Genomic DNA, 17,688 nt, shown 5'->3' with positions numbered 1-17,688 from the left:
ATGGCGATCGTTAGGCGCCACAAAGCGAATTGCGACGGAACTCCTTTTTTAAGAATAAGCCAGATTGAACATTTGAAATAGTTTTAGATGAAAATACCTTTATAAATTTTTATTTACTTACTAGCGGCCGCCCGCGACTTAGGGGTGAAGATCCGAGTTTTTTTAATTGATCTAAATTTTTCTCGTCGTAAAAACCATCCTTGGACTTCAACGAACATTTAAAAAGAATTGGTAAAATTGGTCCAGGCGTTGTTGAGTTATGTGCTTACCAACACATTTTGCTATGCATTTTTAAATTATAGATTTACTTTATTCTACAAAACTGATAAGGTATTGAAGTAATTAGCAAACTTTAACAACCAAAAATACTTTTTTTTGATGGACTGTCCCAAAAAGAGTTTTAGTTATAGGTTGACAAGTCAGCCAGTAAAAATGGGTATTTAATGATTTGATCAAAGCAATTGTCTCTTCACCGCTTTGTGTACTGCTGAGCATCCCACCTGGGACCATCAGGTCGACAGTCCTCACCACTGGTCCAACCAACCTACTAAAAGGGTACCATTACTCGTTACGAGGCATTCTCCGATAGGAAAACTGCAATTGCCTCCTTGGAAATTGTAACAGAACAGCTAAAAGAGCTGAGCTCACGTACGGATTCACGTCTCAGTTCGTAGACTGTAAAGAATCTTTTAAGCAAAATCGGGGGATGATCACGTGCGCGGTTGTCGTGTGGACTTAGCGAGACAAAGGACCCAATTGGTTCAAATGCAGTTCCATAAGCTGCAAGCTTATGGCGAATAATTTGGTGGCGAGCGTTCGCTTTCGTCCACTAAGCTCATCAAGCTTATGGTGGTATTTTAAACAGGTACCTACTTATAATTGGTGCTATTTTTTAAGAAGTATAAGTCTGATGTGTTTATAATAAAGGATTATTAAAATTTATGGTAGGTTAGATCAGCTGTTACATCTTGTAAGCTGGCGAATGCACCATAAATTATTACCCTCTAAACAGGTTGCCCCAAAATTACCACGTCATACTGACCCCGAAGGTAAATGGGCCTAAGACGCAGACTTTGTCAGTAACACCATAAATTACATACTGTAGTTAAGCTGGTGAATTAACGCTATAAATGCATTATAATTATTGCATAGGTTAATAATTACTGACATACATGATGGGGTAGCAAACTTCTGGAATGTGGGCCACGTACCGGAAAGCGTAAAGTGGGACGTCCACCTACAAGGTGACGACCGACGACCTCATCAAAGTAGCAGGAAGGCGCTGGCTCCAACCGATTAATCTGGAAATCATTGGGGGGGAAGAACGTCCTATGGCCAAAATGATGATGATTGTTTAAAACGAAGGAAACATAATTTTATTTTTCACGCATACATTTTGAAACCCAAACCTCCCATGGAAATTACAACAGAAACAAAGCACGTACGGGAACTTTAGAAGCGTGAACTAAGTATAAGAATCTTTTAAGCAAAGCCGGGGGATGATCACTTGCGCGGGTCGTGGCTGTGGACTTAGAGCGAGACAAAGGACCCGAGCCATTGGTTCCAAATGCAGTTTTAATGCAAGTCATAAGCTTCTGGCGTAGGTATTATTAAATTTTGGTGACTGTTTTTCTCATCCCTTCCCACGTATGTTTCAAATTCTCAGTACTTCAACAATCAGTCATCATAAGCCAGTCAAAACTAAATTTTAAGGCTTTACTCCAAGGTTTGCCTTCCGTATGAGCGACACTATAGTTTGGCTTAAATATAGGGTGGTTAATATGGCGCGTATTGTGCAGTGCAGCTTACAACTATACTGATCAAGTAAATAGTAATTTATGCTACCTAAAGTATCGTTTTTAAGGTCTAAAATAATAATAAATCAACGTAATCTAATATAATAGCAATTTCAATCTTATCATCAATCCACGTCAGCAATAGATTGTTACAACTTACTAAAATAAATTGTAGTAACAGTTGATCGCTTCATCTTATATCTTACATTCCAAGTTGAGAATGGCACGCGGGTAACCGCATACAGCAGTCAAAGAACCTCATGCGGGAGCAGACTTTCAGGAAATAAAGATTATTTGAACTATGTTCTGGTGCGGACATTTTGCACACCCAGTATTCCGTGCGACTAACATAGAACGGATTGTAGAAAGGAAACTTAGTAGGTAGCTAGCTATAAATAGTTGTGCAGGGTTGTAATGATATCGTAGAAAGTATAACGTTATTTTTACAATGTGAATGTGAACTTGTATTATGACAACTAGTAGGACTCAAGTGTAAAGTTTTGTTTTATACGAGTAGGTTTCGAACTCGCAACCGCAGTTAACGATGTATTGTTTGTTATATGCAAAGACAAACCACTAGCTAGCTAGGCCATAAAGGTCTTAGATGTGACAAAATAGGGTAAAGGGAAATTTACTTTTACGAAAAATTACTTTATTAGGTAGGTACTACTGAAATATCGTCTATAGAGAAATAAAAGTGTCAGTTAGGTACTTTACTAATTGGCACTAAGTACATTGTCTTATACATAAGAAATAGAAATAGCTGATGCCAAAATAAAAAAGCTAGCTAAGGTTGTAAATGTCAAAGGATCAGGACTCCATAATCAAGATGAATGTGCCCGAAGTGGCGGGTACATTATTTCTCCCTAAGGACTTCGGGATACGATATAAATTCTGGGGAAATAATACACATTTTTCCATGAATTTGGGTGGAAGTATGTAGGCAATTATTTATTCGTAGATGCGCGCATCACTTAAGAATAATATTTTATGTTCTTGAGGTATTTCTCGAAGCGCACTTATTTTGAAGCACGCTAAATGAAGAGCACATAAATTATTCCTCAGACCTATAATTATGTTGCCCTGAAATACTTGGTATTCATCATACTTAACTTAAGTGCGGTTACTATAATAGTTTAGATGCGCATCGTTAGGTCACGCTCAAAAAGGATGCACTTTGAGGAATACCTCATTTAATTTAAGTAAGTACCTTTATTGAATGTTTGTTCATACTCACACAGCACACTCCATTTTGTATCCATATTTCATCAAGTAGGTGTTAAATTATGTTTTAATTTCGAGAAATTCAGATGGATTTAAATGCAAATTCTTACTGCAATACATTGAGCAAGTGTTAAATAACAAATTTAATCTCGCCAACGCGTTGTTTTCTTTCATTAAGTTTAAATTAAACGTGCTCGTTGATAGAAATATTTAGTTTGTGGGTTCCATACAGAGTAGTCAATTATTTACCAACTGAATTAATAGTTTGCTCAATATTAATTAATCAAGGGAATCCAGCGCAACCCAATCCAAATGATTGTATTACTCTGTGCTAGGGGCGCACGTTAGAGATTTTTTAAAATATTTTCTGTATAAGTATGTTTAACGACATACTTTTTTTTAATTTTTAGGTTCTGTTGTTTCAGAAACAGTGGTTCCAGATTTTAGTCCCACGGCCAAATTGATGTTTGCAGAGTATGAATGATCACATTAATACTGTTTAGTTTATGTATCAAATACTTTTATTTTAATAATTAATTTGTATGCCGTTCTACTTTTGCTTAGTAACCACTTCACTGTTACAAACCCTAGAAAATTAACAGCTATTATTACTGGTCTGAGTATGTCTACATAGTTCGGCATTCTTCAGTATCCCCCAGCTTACATGCTATTCTCATTGTGTATTACGTATTACGTACCTATACGTAGATAATTATCAGTACTACAATGATACAACAAAGAAGTTTGTGAACTACACAATTCTGTCCAAACTTTTTATTTCATTTTCGGCGCCTGTTAATTTAAAAGTCGCAAACGTGCGTACCCACAGCCGCGATGCAATATCCATTACAGTAAAAGTTCACGTCCAATCTCGGAACGCGTTTGTTGATAAAACAGCTCAACAATAAACGATATCACGAGGATTACAATTTTAACAGCACCCTTATTGGCAGCGGGCGCAGTTCTGCCAAATTTGACGTCATTTCGCAGAATGTTAAGGATTATTCCGCAGAATTTCAGAGATTATACGGATTAGCGAATGGGCAGCAACTTTTTGGGGAGCGGAAATGGATTTTTACTCGAAAGGTTTGTTAATGCCGTTTGGATGGAAATACTGATGGGTTGGCAACTATTATATTATATCTGTTAATCTGATAGCCCATCACTATCTTCAATCTTGAAGAAGTTACTTAGATAAGATTAGATTTTGGGGAACTAGATAGGTACTTGATCCTTGTGCTGTAACAGTTTGTATGTTTATTGAGTCTTTCAACATGTTGATCGATTGATGGGTTAGACTGAATTTTTAATGAAAATATTATGTAATGGTCTGTCTTTGTTTATTGTTAAGGCGTCTGTGTCAGCGCGCACGCACACAGACGCATCGCCGCGACCGGTTCGAGGAGCCCAAGCTGCAGAGCGGCGCGGCGCTGCCCGCCCCCCATTCGGGTCTCAGATCGCGACGCGGGCGCATCGATTTTGTGTCTATTATACTTATCAAATACCTACTTTCATTGTAAACCCGCATTACATCCAATATTCAAGATTCCTGCGTTTCATTGCCTTCTGCTGCGACCTACTCACCTCACCATACAACTTCGAGCCGGATTACGAATTTCGAGCGGAATAAAATTCCGCTTGGCGAGCACGAGCAGAACACGCAGCGGCGAGGTGAAATCAAGGGCGTAGCAGACAGCGAACGTGGCAGCGATCCGTGGCAATTTGAAACGGGAATATTTCAAACTTGAACAACGGTGACGTCTACAGTGGCGATTATTCAAGACAATCCGAGGCGCCAGTACCGGATTATTTCATCAAAACCCTGAAAAGGGGCCTGCAGTTCATATTCGTGAGTTCGTTCCAATCACAACCGCATTTCCTCTTCTCACTTTTACTTTCTAAATCAGTGAAGTGATTATTTTACCTGTCCAAGTATTATTCTAACAATTATCAATTTAATATTTTTAAAATTAATTACCTACTTCTGACATTTTATCGTAATATTTTCACAAAGTAACGTTCCTTTAATATTCTAAACAGAATAGTGCCTACGTATTTACTAAATTATATTGCATTCCAAACTTTCAGAGGCACTTAAACATTTGATTTGCTTCCATTTCTACCAAGCACCAAGTCGAGATTATTGTTTTTGCATTATAATCAAGTGAATTTTGTGTACATTACAGTTATATTGCCCGAGCGTGGCGGAACGCTCGAGCCCGCGCATGCTGGCGTGGCTGCCGGCGCTCGGCAGTCCAAAGGTCACAGCCGCGCTCGCGGTGGCTCAAGCACGTGGCGCGTGCCGTGCACGCTTCGCATAGCTTCTACACGCTTCTTTCACTTCATTTTCATTTTAAGTATCATTCCAAAAGCTTCTCTCTTTATTTGTTTTTTCTTCACGCCTTTTTATAAAGGAAATAATTCTTTTTCTTCACTAGCTGGCGAAACATTGGTAAAATTCTCTTCTAACCTTTCTTCATTTGCACAGTTGCCTTTATTATTTACATAATGGAAGATTTAAAATCATTAAAACGCACTAGAGCATCTCAGAAATCAAAGTTAACTATTTTCAAATCATATCTTGAACCACTTCTTGCTTGCAAAGACTTAAATGCCTTACAAATTCACGAAACAAACATTCGCTTAGCGAAAATCCAAGCATTATACGATGAGTTCGATAGCATTCAAACTCAAATAGAAAATGCACTCGAAATTCCAGGTGACGAGTTTGCCGAACGCGAGACCTTCGAACGAGCTTACTTTGGTGCCATCGCAGCGGCTCAGGAGCTGCTGAGCAGACACGCGACGGTCGGGCCTGCTTCTGGGGCTGACTTCGCGTCGGTGCCAGGCTCGGAGGTGGCAAGTGCTGTACCAAACATTAAGTTACCAACAATTGACTTACCTATTTTCACTGGACGCTATCAGGACTGGTTAGAATTTCACGAAACATACACATCACTAATCCACACAAACTCATCAATATCTAACATACACAAATTTCATTATTTACGAGCATCTTTAAGGGATAATGCTGCTCTTATTATTCAATCTTTAGATTTTTCATCAGAAAATTATAATGTTGCTTGGGATCTCTTGTGCGACCGTTACAATAACAATCGCATTTTAATTAATAATCATGTTCAAGCTCTGTTCAATATTGACTTTGTTACTAAAGAATCTGCAAGGGCCTTACGTAACATCATAGATATCGTAAACAAGAATCTACGATCCCTAAAAACATTAAAAGTACCTACAGAGCATTGGGACATTCTAGTCATACACATTGTATCTAACAAGTTAGACCCAGCAACAGTACGCGATTGGGAAGTTCATCGAAATACATAGTATAATTACATATTCAGCTGAGAAGGGAATTATTTTCAAGTTTTGCCCAGCATATAGTCCCCACTTCAATGGCTTAGCCGAGGGATCAGTAAAATCAATAAAATATCACTTAAAGAGAGTATTGTCACTAACTCATCTTGATTATGAAGAACTCAACTCAGTATTGGTAGAAATTGAAGCTATATTAAATTCAAGGCCTCTCACTCCTCTCTCTAATGATCCTTCAGATCTAATCCCTTTAACTCCTGCGCATTTTTTGATTGGACGAACAGTAACGATGTTGCCTGCTCCCCAGGTACAAGATGCTCACATCAACACTCTCTCAAGATATGCAAGAACACAATCGCTGAAGCACCACTTTTGGAACCGCTATTATATGGAGTATATTTCAGAATTACAGAAGCGAAGTAAATGGCGCAGAGATGGCGGTCAACCACAAATAGGAGAGATGGTTCTGATCAAAGATGACCGCCTGCCCCCCAACCGATGGCTGCTGGGTCGAGTCACTGCTGTCTTCCCCGGCGCCGACGGTGTCAACCGTGTGGCCCACGTCTACACTTCATCAGGAACAATGAGGAGAGCCTACAACAGGCTCTGCCCTTTACCAACATTGGAACCAGACGTTCCAAGGGCGGCAGTATGTTAAGGCGTCTGTGTCAGCGCGCACGCACACAGACGCATCGCCGCGACCGGTTCGAGGAGCCCAAGCTGCAGAGCGGCGCGGCGCTGCCCGCCCCCCATTCGGGTCTCAGAGCGCGACGCGGGCGCGTCGAGTTTGTGTCTATTATACCTATCAAATACCTACTTTCATTGTAAACCCGCATTACATCGAATATTCAAGATTCCTGCGTTTCATTGCCTTCTGCTGCGAACTACTCACCTCACCATACATTTATACAATAATAATAATAATGTCTGAATATTATACTTTTATAATATTTAATTTTATAATTTTAATGTTTAATTAATTTAATTTTAGTTTGACAAATTATTATCTATTTTAATGTTATTTTTAAGTTTTTGCAACGCCTTCACTGGGCGTCACATATAAAATATTATGTTCTTGTCAACCCTTACCCATGTGACATGCAATAAATAATTTGAATTTGAATTGACAGGCTTTTTTTCTATTATAGGAAAGGATAATTTTGGACTTTGAAAGTAGGTAGGTACTTTACACGTTCTAAATAATTCAAAAATAACGCCAGTGTAATTTCGTCCAGTAGCAGCGCGTAAGAAATTCTCGTTCTCGTAATAAAAATTACTGTTCAATACTTTAATAAATAAACCTGCATCTTCTTAGTTTAAACGAATAATGTAGTATGAGAACCTACAAAAACAATTCAAATTACAGTTTAGGTATCTATTATATCGCGGTTCGTAATTTACTGGTATTTATGAAACTCTTTGTGTTCAAAACTATTACCTAGTTACCAAATTATTATTTGAAAGCAAATCTCGGTTCAAATGAAAATTGATTCTATTAAAATTCCTATTCACTAAAACAATGATTCCATACCAGATTATGAATATGGAAATTATGAGTATTTGCATATTATTGGACATAATTTGACTTCATTGCTCAAATATCTGTTGTCAGTCAATTTATGTGACTAATTAGTGAAGTGATTATCGATGCTTATGACTTTATTCTCTCCTAAATGTATTTATAGATTTTTTGTAGGTACTGCACTAATTACTAATTTCATCCAGCAGTCTACAGAGATCGAACTACTGACCGTTGAATCTCAGTCCGACATCGAAACCATTGGGTTACTGTCACCTTTTTTAGTTTCTTAGGAAAATATTTAACTTGGAGTAATTGATTAGAATAGTTGAAGTGACACTTTGTGCTAATTGACTATGACGTCATACAAACTTATTGTATGACGAGTAATTAGTCCAGTAGAATTAGCTTTTAAATCGGAAATAATTCCTACAAAAGATTTGATTGTTTTAATGGCTTCATTGGTTGCCCATTAAGACTCTCCTAAGTTTTCGACTTCGACGGAGTTGTGCTTAAGTGGTGGGGGCCCCCGAAATAGGCATTTTTTCGGTTTTCCGGTTATACCGCGTAAAGGACTTACCCTATCAAAAAGTGGTCTTCATGTCTTTTGAAGGGCACTTAATCCTGCATTGAATAAGACCAAATTCATATGTTTTGGACAAACCATTCTCGCGCTATAGTTCGGCAAAGTAGAAAATATACGTATAATTAATGACCCTCTCCACGTCCAATGGTTTGTTACCCACAGGCTTCCAATTCTTGAAAAGGGCCACCTCAACCAGTGTAACCCTATCAAGGCTTACGAGCTTGATGCGCCTATCCTTGTTCGTCCCAGCCGTTCCTTAACTGCGGTTGCTGCACCTCTTCCTGGCACTCACCTGAACGACTCTGTGTTACCTACTGTGGCTGCCCCTCTTCCTTGTATCCTCCTGCATGACTACGTTGCCTAGCCGTATGCCTGGTCTAAGGTTCGACGCCAAAAATCAACAACAACAAGTTCATATTAAAACGCTGAAGAGTTTTTTGTTTGTTTGTTTGAACGCGCTAATCTTAAGAATTACTAGTTTGATTGAAATCATTATTTTTGTGTTGAATAGCTCATACATTGAGGAAGGCTATAGGATATATACAATCACTCTACGACTAATAGAGGCGAAGCAGTAAAGAAAAATGTTGCAAGCACGGGAAATAGTATTTAAACTATTTTCACTCGTACGAAGTTGATTTTGTGGCGTCGAACCTTGGACCAGGCATATGGCTAAGCAATGAAATCGTACAGGAGGGTACAAGGAAGAGGGGCAGCTACATTAGGTAACACAGAGTCGTTCAGGAGAGTGCCAGGAAGAGGTGCAGCAACCGCAGTTAAGGAAAGGCTGGGACGAACAAGGATAAGCGAATCAAACTCGTGAGCCTTGTTAGGGTTACACTGGTTAAGGCGACCCTTTACAAGGCTTGGAAGCATGTGGGTATCAAGCCATTGGACGTGGAGAGGGTCATTAATTATACGTATATTTTCTACTTTGCCGAACTTTAGCGCGAGAACGGTTTGTCCAAAACATATGAATTTGATCTTATTCAATGCAGGATTAAGTGCCCTTTAACCGTCACGAAGACCACTTTTCGATAGTGTAAGTCCTTTACGCGGTATAACCGGAAAACCGAAAAAACGCCCCTTTCGGGGGCCCCCACCACTTAAGCACAACTCCGTCGAAGTCGAAAACTTAGGAGAGTCTTAATGGGCAACCAATGAAGCCATTAAAGCAAACAAATATTTTGTACGAATTATTTCCGATTTAATAAATTTTTGTGTTTAATTCTACTGGCCTAAATATCTAGATTCAGATTTTCGTGCCACTGAGTATAAGTCTGACTACTACTAGAATATTCTCAAAATAGATCATATCACTGGAAAAATGTCAGGGATTTGGTATAAATCTTGGATAAATCGCCAATTTTTCTGCGACTTTGTCGCTGATCCGTCGAAAATACGGTTCTGAAATCGCCACAAAATTAGGTTACTGGATATTTCGAGTGATAATAACATTTCACAGTTACTTAACTTCTTAAGTCTCACTGTCCATTCCTGGTATTTTTTCATATCGTTTTCTTTTGCCCAAAGCATTTTGTCCAATGGCAACGAATCAGGTTATAGTTTGTTACTATGAGTAAATTAACCCGTCATTTTTATCGTGCTGCACGATTGTGCTACTCTTACACCTAGGCCCTGTCCAGAAGGGCGAATTCGCCGCAATTCCTATGCGCGTATGATTCTACGCGCGTTGGCGAAATACTAGCAGCCAATACATTGCGTCCACAAAACACGCGCGAGTTGAGCGCGCAAATCTCGTCATACATATGCTCGGATTCGCCCTCTTGGACAAGGCCTTAACCCTGCTAACTTAGTTCACGAAGCAATTTTGACTATTCTTCAAAATCTTTATACTTAGCTAGTAATCTTACCCACGTCCTCCACACCAAAAGAGCCCAAAGTATTGTTGGAATTTCTTCGGATTGAAAATCTTCTTAAGCAAATTCAATCTGACACAGTCCGCGATCCAATTTTAATAATCGATCGCAGAAGTATCGAGTGTTGACTTATATTTACTTTGGGGTTGTATGATCCAACATTTGCTTTGGGGATTTGAACAAGAAGTTCGGCTCATCCGAGTCGAGTCAACTTTACTTACCGCCTTTTGCACTTTTCCTTGAACGATTTAGACAATGATGTAAGAAAGTGATTTATTTTGTGATACATGAGCTTATCAATTTACTGATTGAACATACTTTGATTCCTGAGAAAGGCTTATGTATGCATAATTTTCATTATCAGCCTATAAGTTTACTGCTGGACATAGACCTATCCAAATACTCGCTATTGAGCCCTATTCATCGTATTATAGTTTCATGATACCAACTCATACTTATATCATAACTCCATCTAGCTGGGATGAGGACACAGCCAAGGGAAGTGGTCCCACTCTGCGTTTTCCAAGACGAAATTCCACTTCAGAGCTTGTAGACTCCAACATTTCTACGACAAAGTTAAACCTGAACAGCCCATTGTTACTAAACTTATACTTAAGCTTGCTAATTCTTTAGGCTACCTGAATCGACCACCTAAAATTTTGATTAGATTTTGCGTATCTTTTTCAGTCATCATCTTCACACAATATTAATTTAAGAAAAATCACAGGAAGTCATTACTCACAGAAAATCTGAATCCAATACGAATGTTATTGCTTTATCAATATTAGTTTGCTATAAAAAAGATTCATTCGATATTAATTTCCCAGTTCCCGTTTATAAACACTAGCTGGGGGTCTATTTTACCAATCGCTATTATTAAATATTAGGTCAATTTAATTGTCTGTATGATACGTTTTCATGCCGGAACTACTTACACCTAACTTTAACGGTAACTACGACGATTACTATCCGTTCGCGATAAGTTTGCCGCTGGCGATATGACGTCACTCGAAGGGAAGCGTCTATAACTATAGCAAACTATATTGAAAATATTTTGTATTTATTAATTATTGATAAAAATTGTTTATTTGCGTAAAATAAGACACATTAATTGCGTTTAATCACTAACTAATTGCGTTTAAACGCGGTTGGGGGAGGGGACGCGCATTCCACGGACCGGCAAACTTAGCGCGAACGGGTAGTACCGGTGCTTTAAACGTCAAAAATGACAGAATTTTTTGATCTCCATATTTGATTTTTGACGTTTGTCAAAGTTAAAGTAAATTGGTGCAACCCAGCCTTATTGTTTTTCATAGTAGAGTTATTATGAAAATTCATATTTTTACTTTTGAAAAGAAGTAAAGAGTCTATAATCTCGTTTCATCACGATTCGCGCTGAAAACGTTCTGCTACAGAACGATAACTTAATTATAAATTTACCGCGTGCGAAAGCTAGTGCTAAATACTTTACCACGTTCATTTAACAGAGTAGACCCCCGAAGCAAACACAGCCACAGAAACTAATAAAGAATTAATCAAATAACTTTTCCAGACTCATTCTTCAACCTGTATCGTTGTTTGCTGTATAACCTATACAAAACAAATATTGGCCGTCACGGTTCCAATGGTCCACTATTATTTATTTGTCGGATCCCAGATCGGCCATGATTTATTTTTACTGCCGCCCTTCGCCCTTCTGATCCCAGTGTAATGTGTACATTCCGTCTAGTATACGAACGACCACGCATATTTTTCTTGCTGGCTAAAAAAGGCTGTGTTCATTTTTAGGGCAAAGAGGCTTTGGAAAAGTTTATACCTTCTTCTACATAAAGTGATAAAGAAAACTATTTTTTGAGAATGTAAATCGTTTATACTGAACTTAAATGTTTCAGCATTAAATGAATTGTGATGGATGGACGTAAACGCTATTAATTTATGCAAATACACTTACTAAAATATTTACACTTTCTCGTGCACCTCTATAATTTTCTTAAATGAATTTGTTAAAGATATTAGGTACAATCTGTTTAAATATTATCTTAAGTCTTAACTAATGGGACAAAATAAAATCATTGTTTCAGTCAGTAATGTTTATTTATGATTTTCATTAAATAACGGTACATTTAGAGTAATTCACAGCCTAATTAACGATGTTCACTTTGACTTGATCCAATAGTTTGGACTTACTTCTATTTATCTTCTTGTATTTCGGATTCGCTTTAACTGATCTTCTAATGCTACTTCTCGTCATCACTCTATCGAAGATTTCTTCACTGGTGTCGTCGCTGCCGTCATCCGAAAAGTGATTATTCATGCTACCGTTCAATTTCTTTGGTCTAACAATAATAGGTTCTAAATTACTATCAGAAAAAGTAGCTTCTTCCATTACTCGATCATCATCACTCATCGGTCTGTCATTGCTGAATTGACGTGTAAGAATCCTCTTCATCGTAACTGGAACTTCTAAAGTGTTTTTCTTCTCATCCTTCTTTTTAGCAGCATCTCGATTGCTTGGTTTATATTTTATAGGTGAGAAATCAACTCTTCGTAAGAAACTTATATGGTCTGAAAACTTTCTACTGCATTTTCTTGTAGCTTTGATTTCTGTCTTCTGAATTTCTCCAACTTTGCTCCCACTATCATCGTTTTCCATAGCGACTCCGGAGTCAGAATTTGATTCTACTACAATTTCTGGGATTATGCATTGTCGTTCTTTCAATTTCTTGTTTAGCTCTTCAATTTCTTCCAACTGCTTTTGTATGATTTCATCTTTCTCTGCTAGTTGTTTTTTTACTGTATCTGTTCTTAGGGCTAAGCTGATTTCATAGTTTTGAAGTTCGTTGGATAAAAATTCTAATTCTTTCTTTCTGTTGGCTTCTAACTTCTTGATTATTGCTGCTTGTTTGGTGTATGATTCTTTGAGTTTAGAAACTTCTTCTTTGTGCGTTGTTTGTAGGAATTTGATGATATTGATAGCTTCTTGCAGTGTTTTCGGTTGCATCACATCTTCTTTCACTATTGATGTCATGCTTGCTAGATCTGTAACAAAAGAAAAACAAATAAAAAACTAGTTTCAAATTGCACAATAATTTGTAAGTCACAAAATCTATTCAAATATAATTAAATTTGGATTATTGGTCATTAGGATCCTCGCATAGTGTGGCATCGTTAATTGGAGGAAATGATAACGACTAATCAAGTTTTGTGGTATGCAGCAAAAATTAGATCCTGTATTGATGCCAAAATAGATCTTTAATGAAGATAAAGATATCTTTTAAAAGTTTTTATGATTCTTTGTAAGATTACTGCTTCTGTTCTACTTATAAGTAGGTCGCTTTACCGATCAACCAGAGCAGTTTATGTCATGTGATCTTTTATCGTTAGGTTCAAAATGGCCTGCTCGGTATTAATTATAAAACATTGATTTATGACGTATTCCTAGTTTACATTAGACAGACTATTGCTATTGTTAGCGTTAGGGAAATTATCACGTGTAGAGATACAGCTCGTTCCCTGCATACCGTCGGTGTTTATTATTTCAACTATACTGCACTCGGCCGCAAAAGTATAATAACAATGTCTTATTGTTCACGAACAAATGACCTTTTGAAACAAAACAGGCGGTACTTTTATGGAACGACAATGTTAACAATGCTGCATCGAAAGATGTGAGGTAACTAGGTTACAATTTTTACAATTCTAAAGTTAGTTTTAACCTTAATTAGTTAGTAAGTAGTAAGTACAATTATCAATGACATAATACGGGTAAAGCTTTTAGGGATCCTTGCATTTATGTTAAAATAATTATGTCACAAGCAGTCTCCTATGTTCAGTCGTTAAAATAGTGGACTGCTATGCGAAAGATCGTGGGTTTCCTGGTAATGTGTTTTTTCAAGTAGGTAAGGAATGCTGTACATGGTTCTGATATACCGCGTATTGTAATATCGTCATGTGCCTAAATCAGTAAGGTATCTATTCTGCTCAATTACTTTGTGACTCTTACCTAAAAGTAAGAGAGTTATATGAATTAGAAGTGAGATGGAGTTAGTTTATAACTAGGTACACTTAAATTGGTGACAATAAAATGAAAGTTTTGCTCAAGCTTTACAACACCCCTTCATCGCCTCATTAAAATTCAGGAACGAGAATCTTGGGATTGACTTTGAAGTGTCTAAAGGGAATTTCATTACAGTTGGTTTTCTCATGGGACCATAATTTTAGTCAATCTTTCCAAATAATGAGCTGCACATTTAGATAAATACTGTGGCATCTTATCTCGTCGTAGCAAGGGTGATTATTAAAGAAAAATGTAAAGTCTTATTTGCTGTCTTCTGTACATAGTTGTGATAATTGCGATTTTGCCAAAAATGTCCTGTGTGTGTAAGTGCCTATGACCGAAATTGTTGTGCAATTTTGTATTCGAGTTAGAATTCGAGTGGTTCCGAAATATACCTCCTATTTAATATTAACTAAGCCCGGATTTTGAACAGAATTTTGGGTTAATTCGATTGTACCTACGATGTTATAGAAAAAAAATTAAATGAATTAATTCCAAGAATCGTCAATATCTAAATCTTGAATAGTTTTAGGTCACGATTTTCACTGAAAAAATTATTGCTTCAGACGTTATACGAACCCACGACCTCACGCGCAGTGATGCTCTAACCACTGGCACATAAATAAATAATTACACTAGTTTACCGAAATGTCAAATTACTTTATCAAAATTAACTGTGAGCGTAACATAATTTTAATCCGTCAAAATTTCAAATAATTTTTATATAGCAAATTAACATCATTGACTGCATTCGAAATGATTATAAATTATTTAAATTGTAATGCCGATGGCTTAGTCCCACACTAAAATCTACTATGGCGAAAAAACTACGGTATTATGTTATAAACTGCAATAACAGGAATCAAACCCACGTCCTAACAGCTTATCATTCGATACATAAACCACAAAACCCAGTAGCTATCAAATTACTAATATCAAACAAATAATGCAATACACACCTTTGGTTTTCAATCCAAAAGTAAACACTGCAACTGCAAACCCAACACTTCAGTTCACAACGAAATATTCGAAATCTCTCACTACTCTATCCACAGTACTCGCTCGTCCGAGGTTCAAATGCTGACTGACTGACTACAACAATCGCTGAAACATTGACAATACCCAATACTGTTATTAATTTGCTCTAATCACCTGTCTTAATACCACGAGTGCAGGTGTAAAACCCAACCATTGAAATTTCGACCTTATCACCAAACAATAGAAAGAATAGTGCTTCACTTGAAGCTTTATTCTAATCTATTGTTATAAGAAACTGAGCTGTATTACCGAAACAAAAGCTTGAGAATTCGTTTTCTGAAAGGTCTATTGTATTAGTTTGAATAGGATTGCACCTGGTTGAAAGGGTTTTCAAGGAAATTATGAGATCAATTGTATCTTAAATCTAGTTATGACGTCATTTTAGGCACGTAGATAGCTAAAATTACCACGTGCGTGAATAAATTAGGTAAAAGGTAATTATTTAATTATCGTTATGTAAGTGTTATGCAATTGACGCATCATTGAAAATGATAAGGATAAAGAGAACAAAAAACTCACAAAACTAATTTTATTTTTGCAAGTAGGCTTTTAAAAAAGCACTTTTACATGTCCCAGTATTAACCCTACCAATGCTTCGGGACAATAAATGGGCCAGTGTTGAGAAGAAGCAGATGTAAATACCTACCTACTAAAGTATTTACATAATAATATAATAACGTCATTTCTATTTACTGAGTTATCTAAAAATAAAATTACAGAACCCTCAGACAGTAAATTTGTATCCAATAAGATACCTTTTCTAAAACACGAGTCCAATCTTTTGGATTTAACTTTCAGAACTTTTGTACAACAGTTGTAAAATACGAAATCCTCCCTTTTATTGTTGCTTAAATACCTTTTGGCTGAACCCAAGGACTTGGGCAGCCAATTATAACTTAGTATGACTTCCAAAGCTGCTATAAATTTTTAATATAAAACGAATATTTCACTTTGTGTACGAGTTACAAGTTACTTACCGAAGTTCAAAACGGTAAAGGCATATCGTATATAATTAGATGGAAGGGTTGATAATGGTATGATAAAAAATATGTCAATATCACCCCTCCTGTGCGGCTCCATAGTCATGTAGATCGACAAGAGAGACGATTGAGGAGATTGCAAGGACCTGAATCAATGCTAAACATTAGCCTTTACTTCGGATAGGAAATAAATATATGGATGGAAATAAATGAAAAAATACTTACGCCTAGGCACCTGTATTCACAAACATTACTATGAGGTCTCGCAGCGCGCGTGGACGCACAGGGCACACAAAGCTCTATTCAACGCTATGAGTTCGATTTGCTGCTTCACATAAGCAAACATCATTTGTTAATACGGGCGTTATTTCCTTTATAAGTACTCGTAATTGCATAAGATTCCTTGTGACAGAAACCACAAGACTAAAGTGCGTGCGTGTAGCCCCCGTAATAGTAATAGGAAAAATATTATTGTTTGATATACACATAAATACAATAAAATTCAATAACGCATTTGATATATTATGATGATGAACTATTTAGCCACTAAAACTAATTTAAACCAACCAAACTGCGACTTCATCCGCGTGAAATACTAACTTTGGGCTAACGCTACTTTAGCCAGGTATAAATAGCCTTCGTCGATAAATGGGTAGTAGTAGTAGTTCCTGAGATTAGCGCGTTCTTAAGCTTTATAATATTACTATACATAATACTATTAGAGTATAAATACAGCTTATTGGTGCACATGCAAAAGTTGTTTAGTAAAAACTAAACAACTCTTTTATCTAAGTAATAGAACAAACTATCAACAAAGAATAAGAACTAAACGTCCATCCGTACAGCTTTATCTGAAACTTTTCCATCTGGCAATGGCGGCCGGAAGTGTGGGCACACTACGGAACAGTTGCAAATAGTTTGGGCCAGTTTCTTTACGGAAAATACTTCCGGTACCCTTTGGGCGGCAAAGTTTTTCCGCCTTGCGGTTTTGGGATTGGAAAAATAATTAAATAATGGAAGGAATATTTGGGTATAACTTGAATTTGATTATACGATGTTTACTTTTATTTGTATCCTAATTAAATAGGTACTAAGTTATTTTAAAGCTTTTTAATGCTCGTATTCACAAACATTACTATGAGGTCTCACAGTGGGCGTGGACGCGCAGGGTGACCAACCAACCAATCACAGAGCTCTATTCAACGCTGTGCGTTCGATTTGCTGTTTCACTTAAGTAAGCATCGTTTGTGAAGACGGGCTTTAGATAGCGATATC

General features: G+C 37.1%; 2 protein-coding genes across 2 annotated transcripts; one reads left to right on the top strand and one right to left on the bottom strand.

Moving 5' to 3' along the window:
- Window positions 1–4,778: 4,778 nt before the first annotated feature.
- Window positions 4,779–7,246, top strand: LOC114366764 (uncharacterized; the record flags this gene model as incomplete). The annotated part of the gene is made up of 4 exons (XM_028323741.1): window positions 4,779–4,873; window positions 5,207–5,373; window positions 5,740–5,883; window positions 6,758–7,246. Coding segments are annotated over 4 exons (660 nt in total), but the record flags the coding sequence as incomplete, so codon positions are not given.
- A 5,167-nt stretch (window positions 7,247–12,413) lies between these two features.
- Window positions 12,414–15,495, bottom strand: LOC114366758 (uncharacterized). The gene is made up of 2 exons (XM_028323726.1): window positions 15,355–15,495; window positions 12,414–13,377 (listed from the first exon to the last, which is right to left on the bottom strand). The coding sequence occupies exon 2, from the start codon at window positions 13,364–13,366 to the stop codon at window positions 12,479–12,481; it is 888 nt and encodes a 295-aa protein (XP_028179527.1). The 5' UTR covers window positions 13,367–13,377; window positions 15,355–15,495; the 3' UTR covers window positions 12,414–12,478.
- Between the last annotated feature and the right edge of the window lie 2,193 nt (window positions 15,496–17,688).

Source organism: Ostrinia furnacalis, unplaced genomic scaffold, assembly GCF_004193835.3.
Source record: "Ostrinia furnacalis isolate ACB-3 unplaced genomic scaffold, ASM419383v2 OfSCF0682, whole genome shotgun sequence".
NCBI classification, from domain to species: domain Eukaryota; kingdom Metazoa; phylum Arthropoda; class Insecta; order Lepidoptera; family Crambidae; genus Ostrinia; species Ostrinia furnacalis.
The sequence above is the reverse complement of the archived record's forward strand: the minus strand, read 5'-3'. Positions and strand labels throughout refer to the sequence as shown.

Excerpts from the sequence above, each read along its gene's own strand:
- LOC114366758 (XM_028323726.1), bottom strand. The coding sequence starts at position 13,366 with ATGACATCAATAGTGAAAGAAGATGTGATGCAACCGAAAACACTGCAA.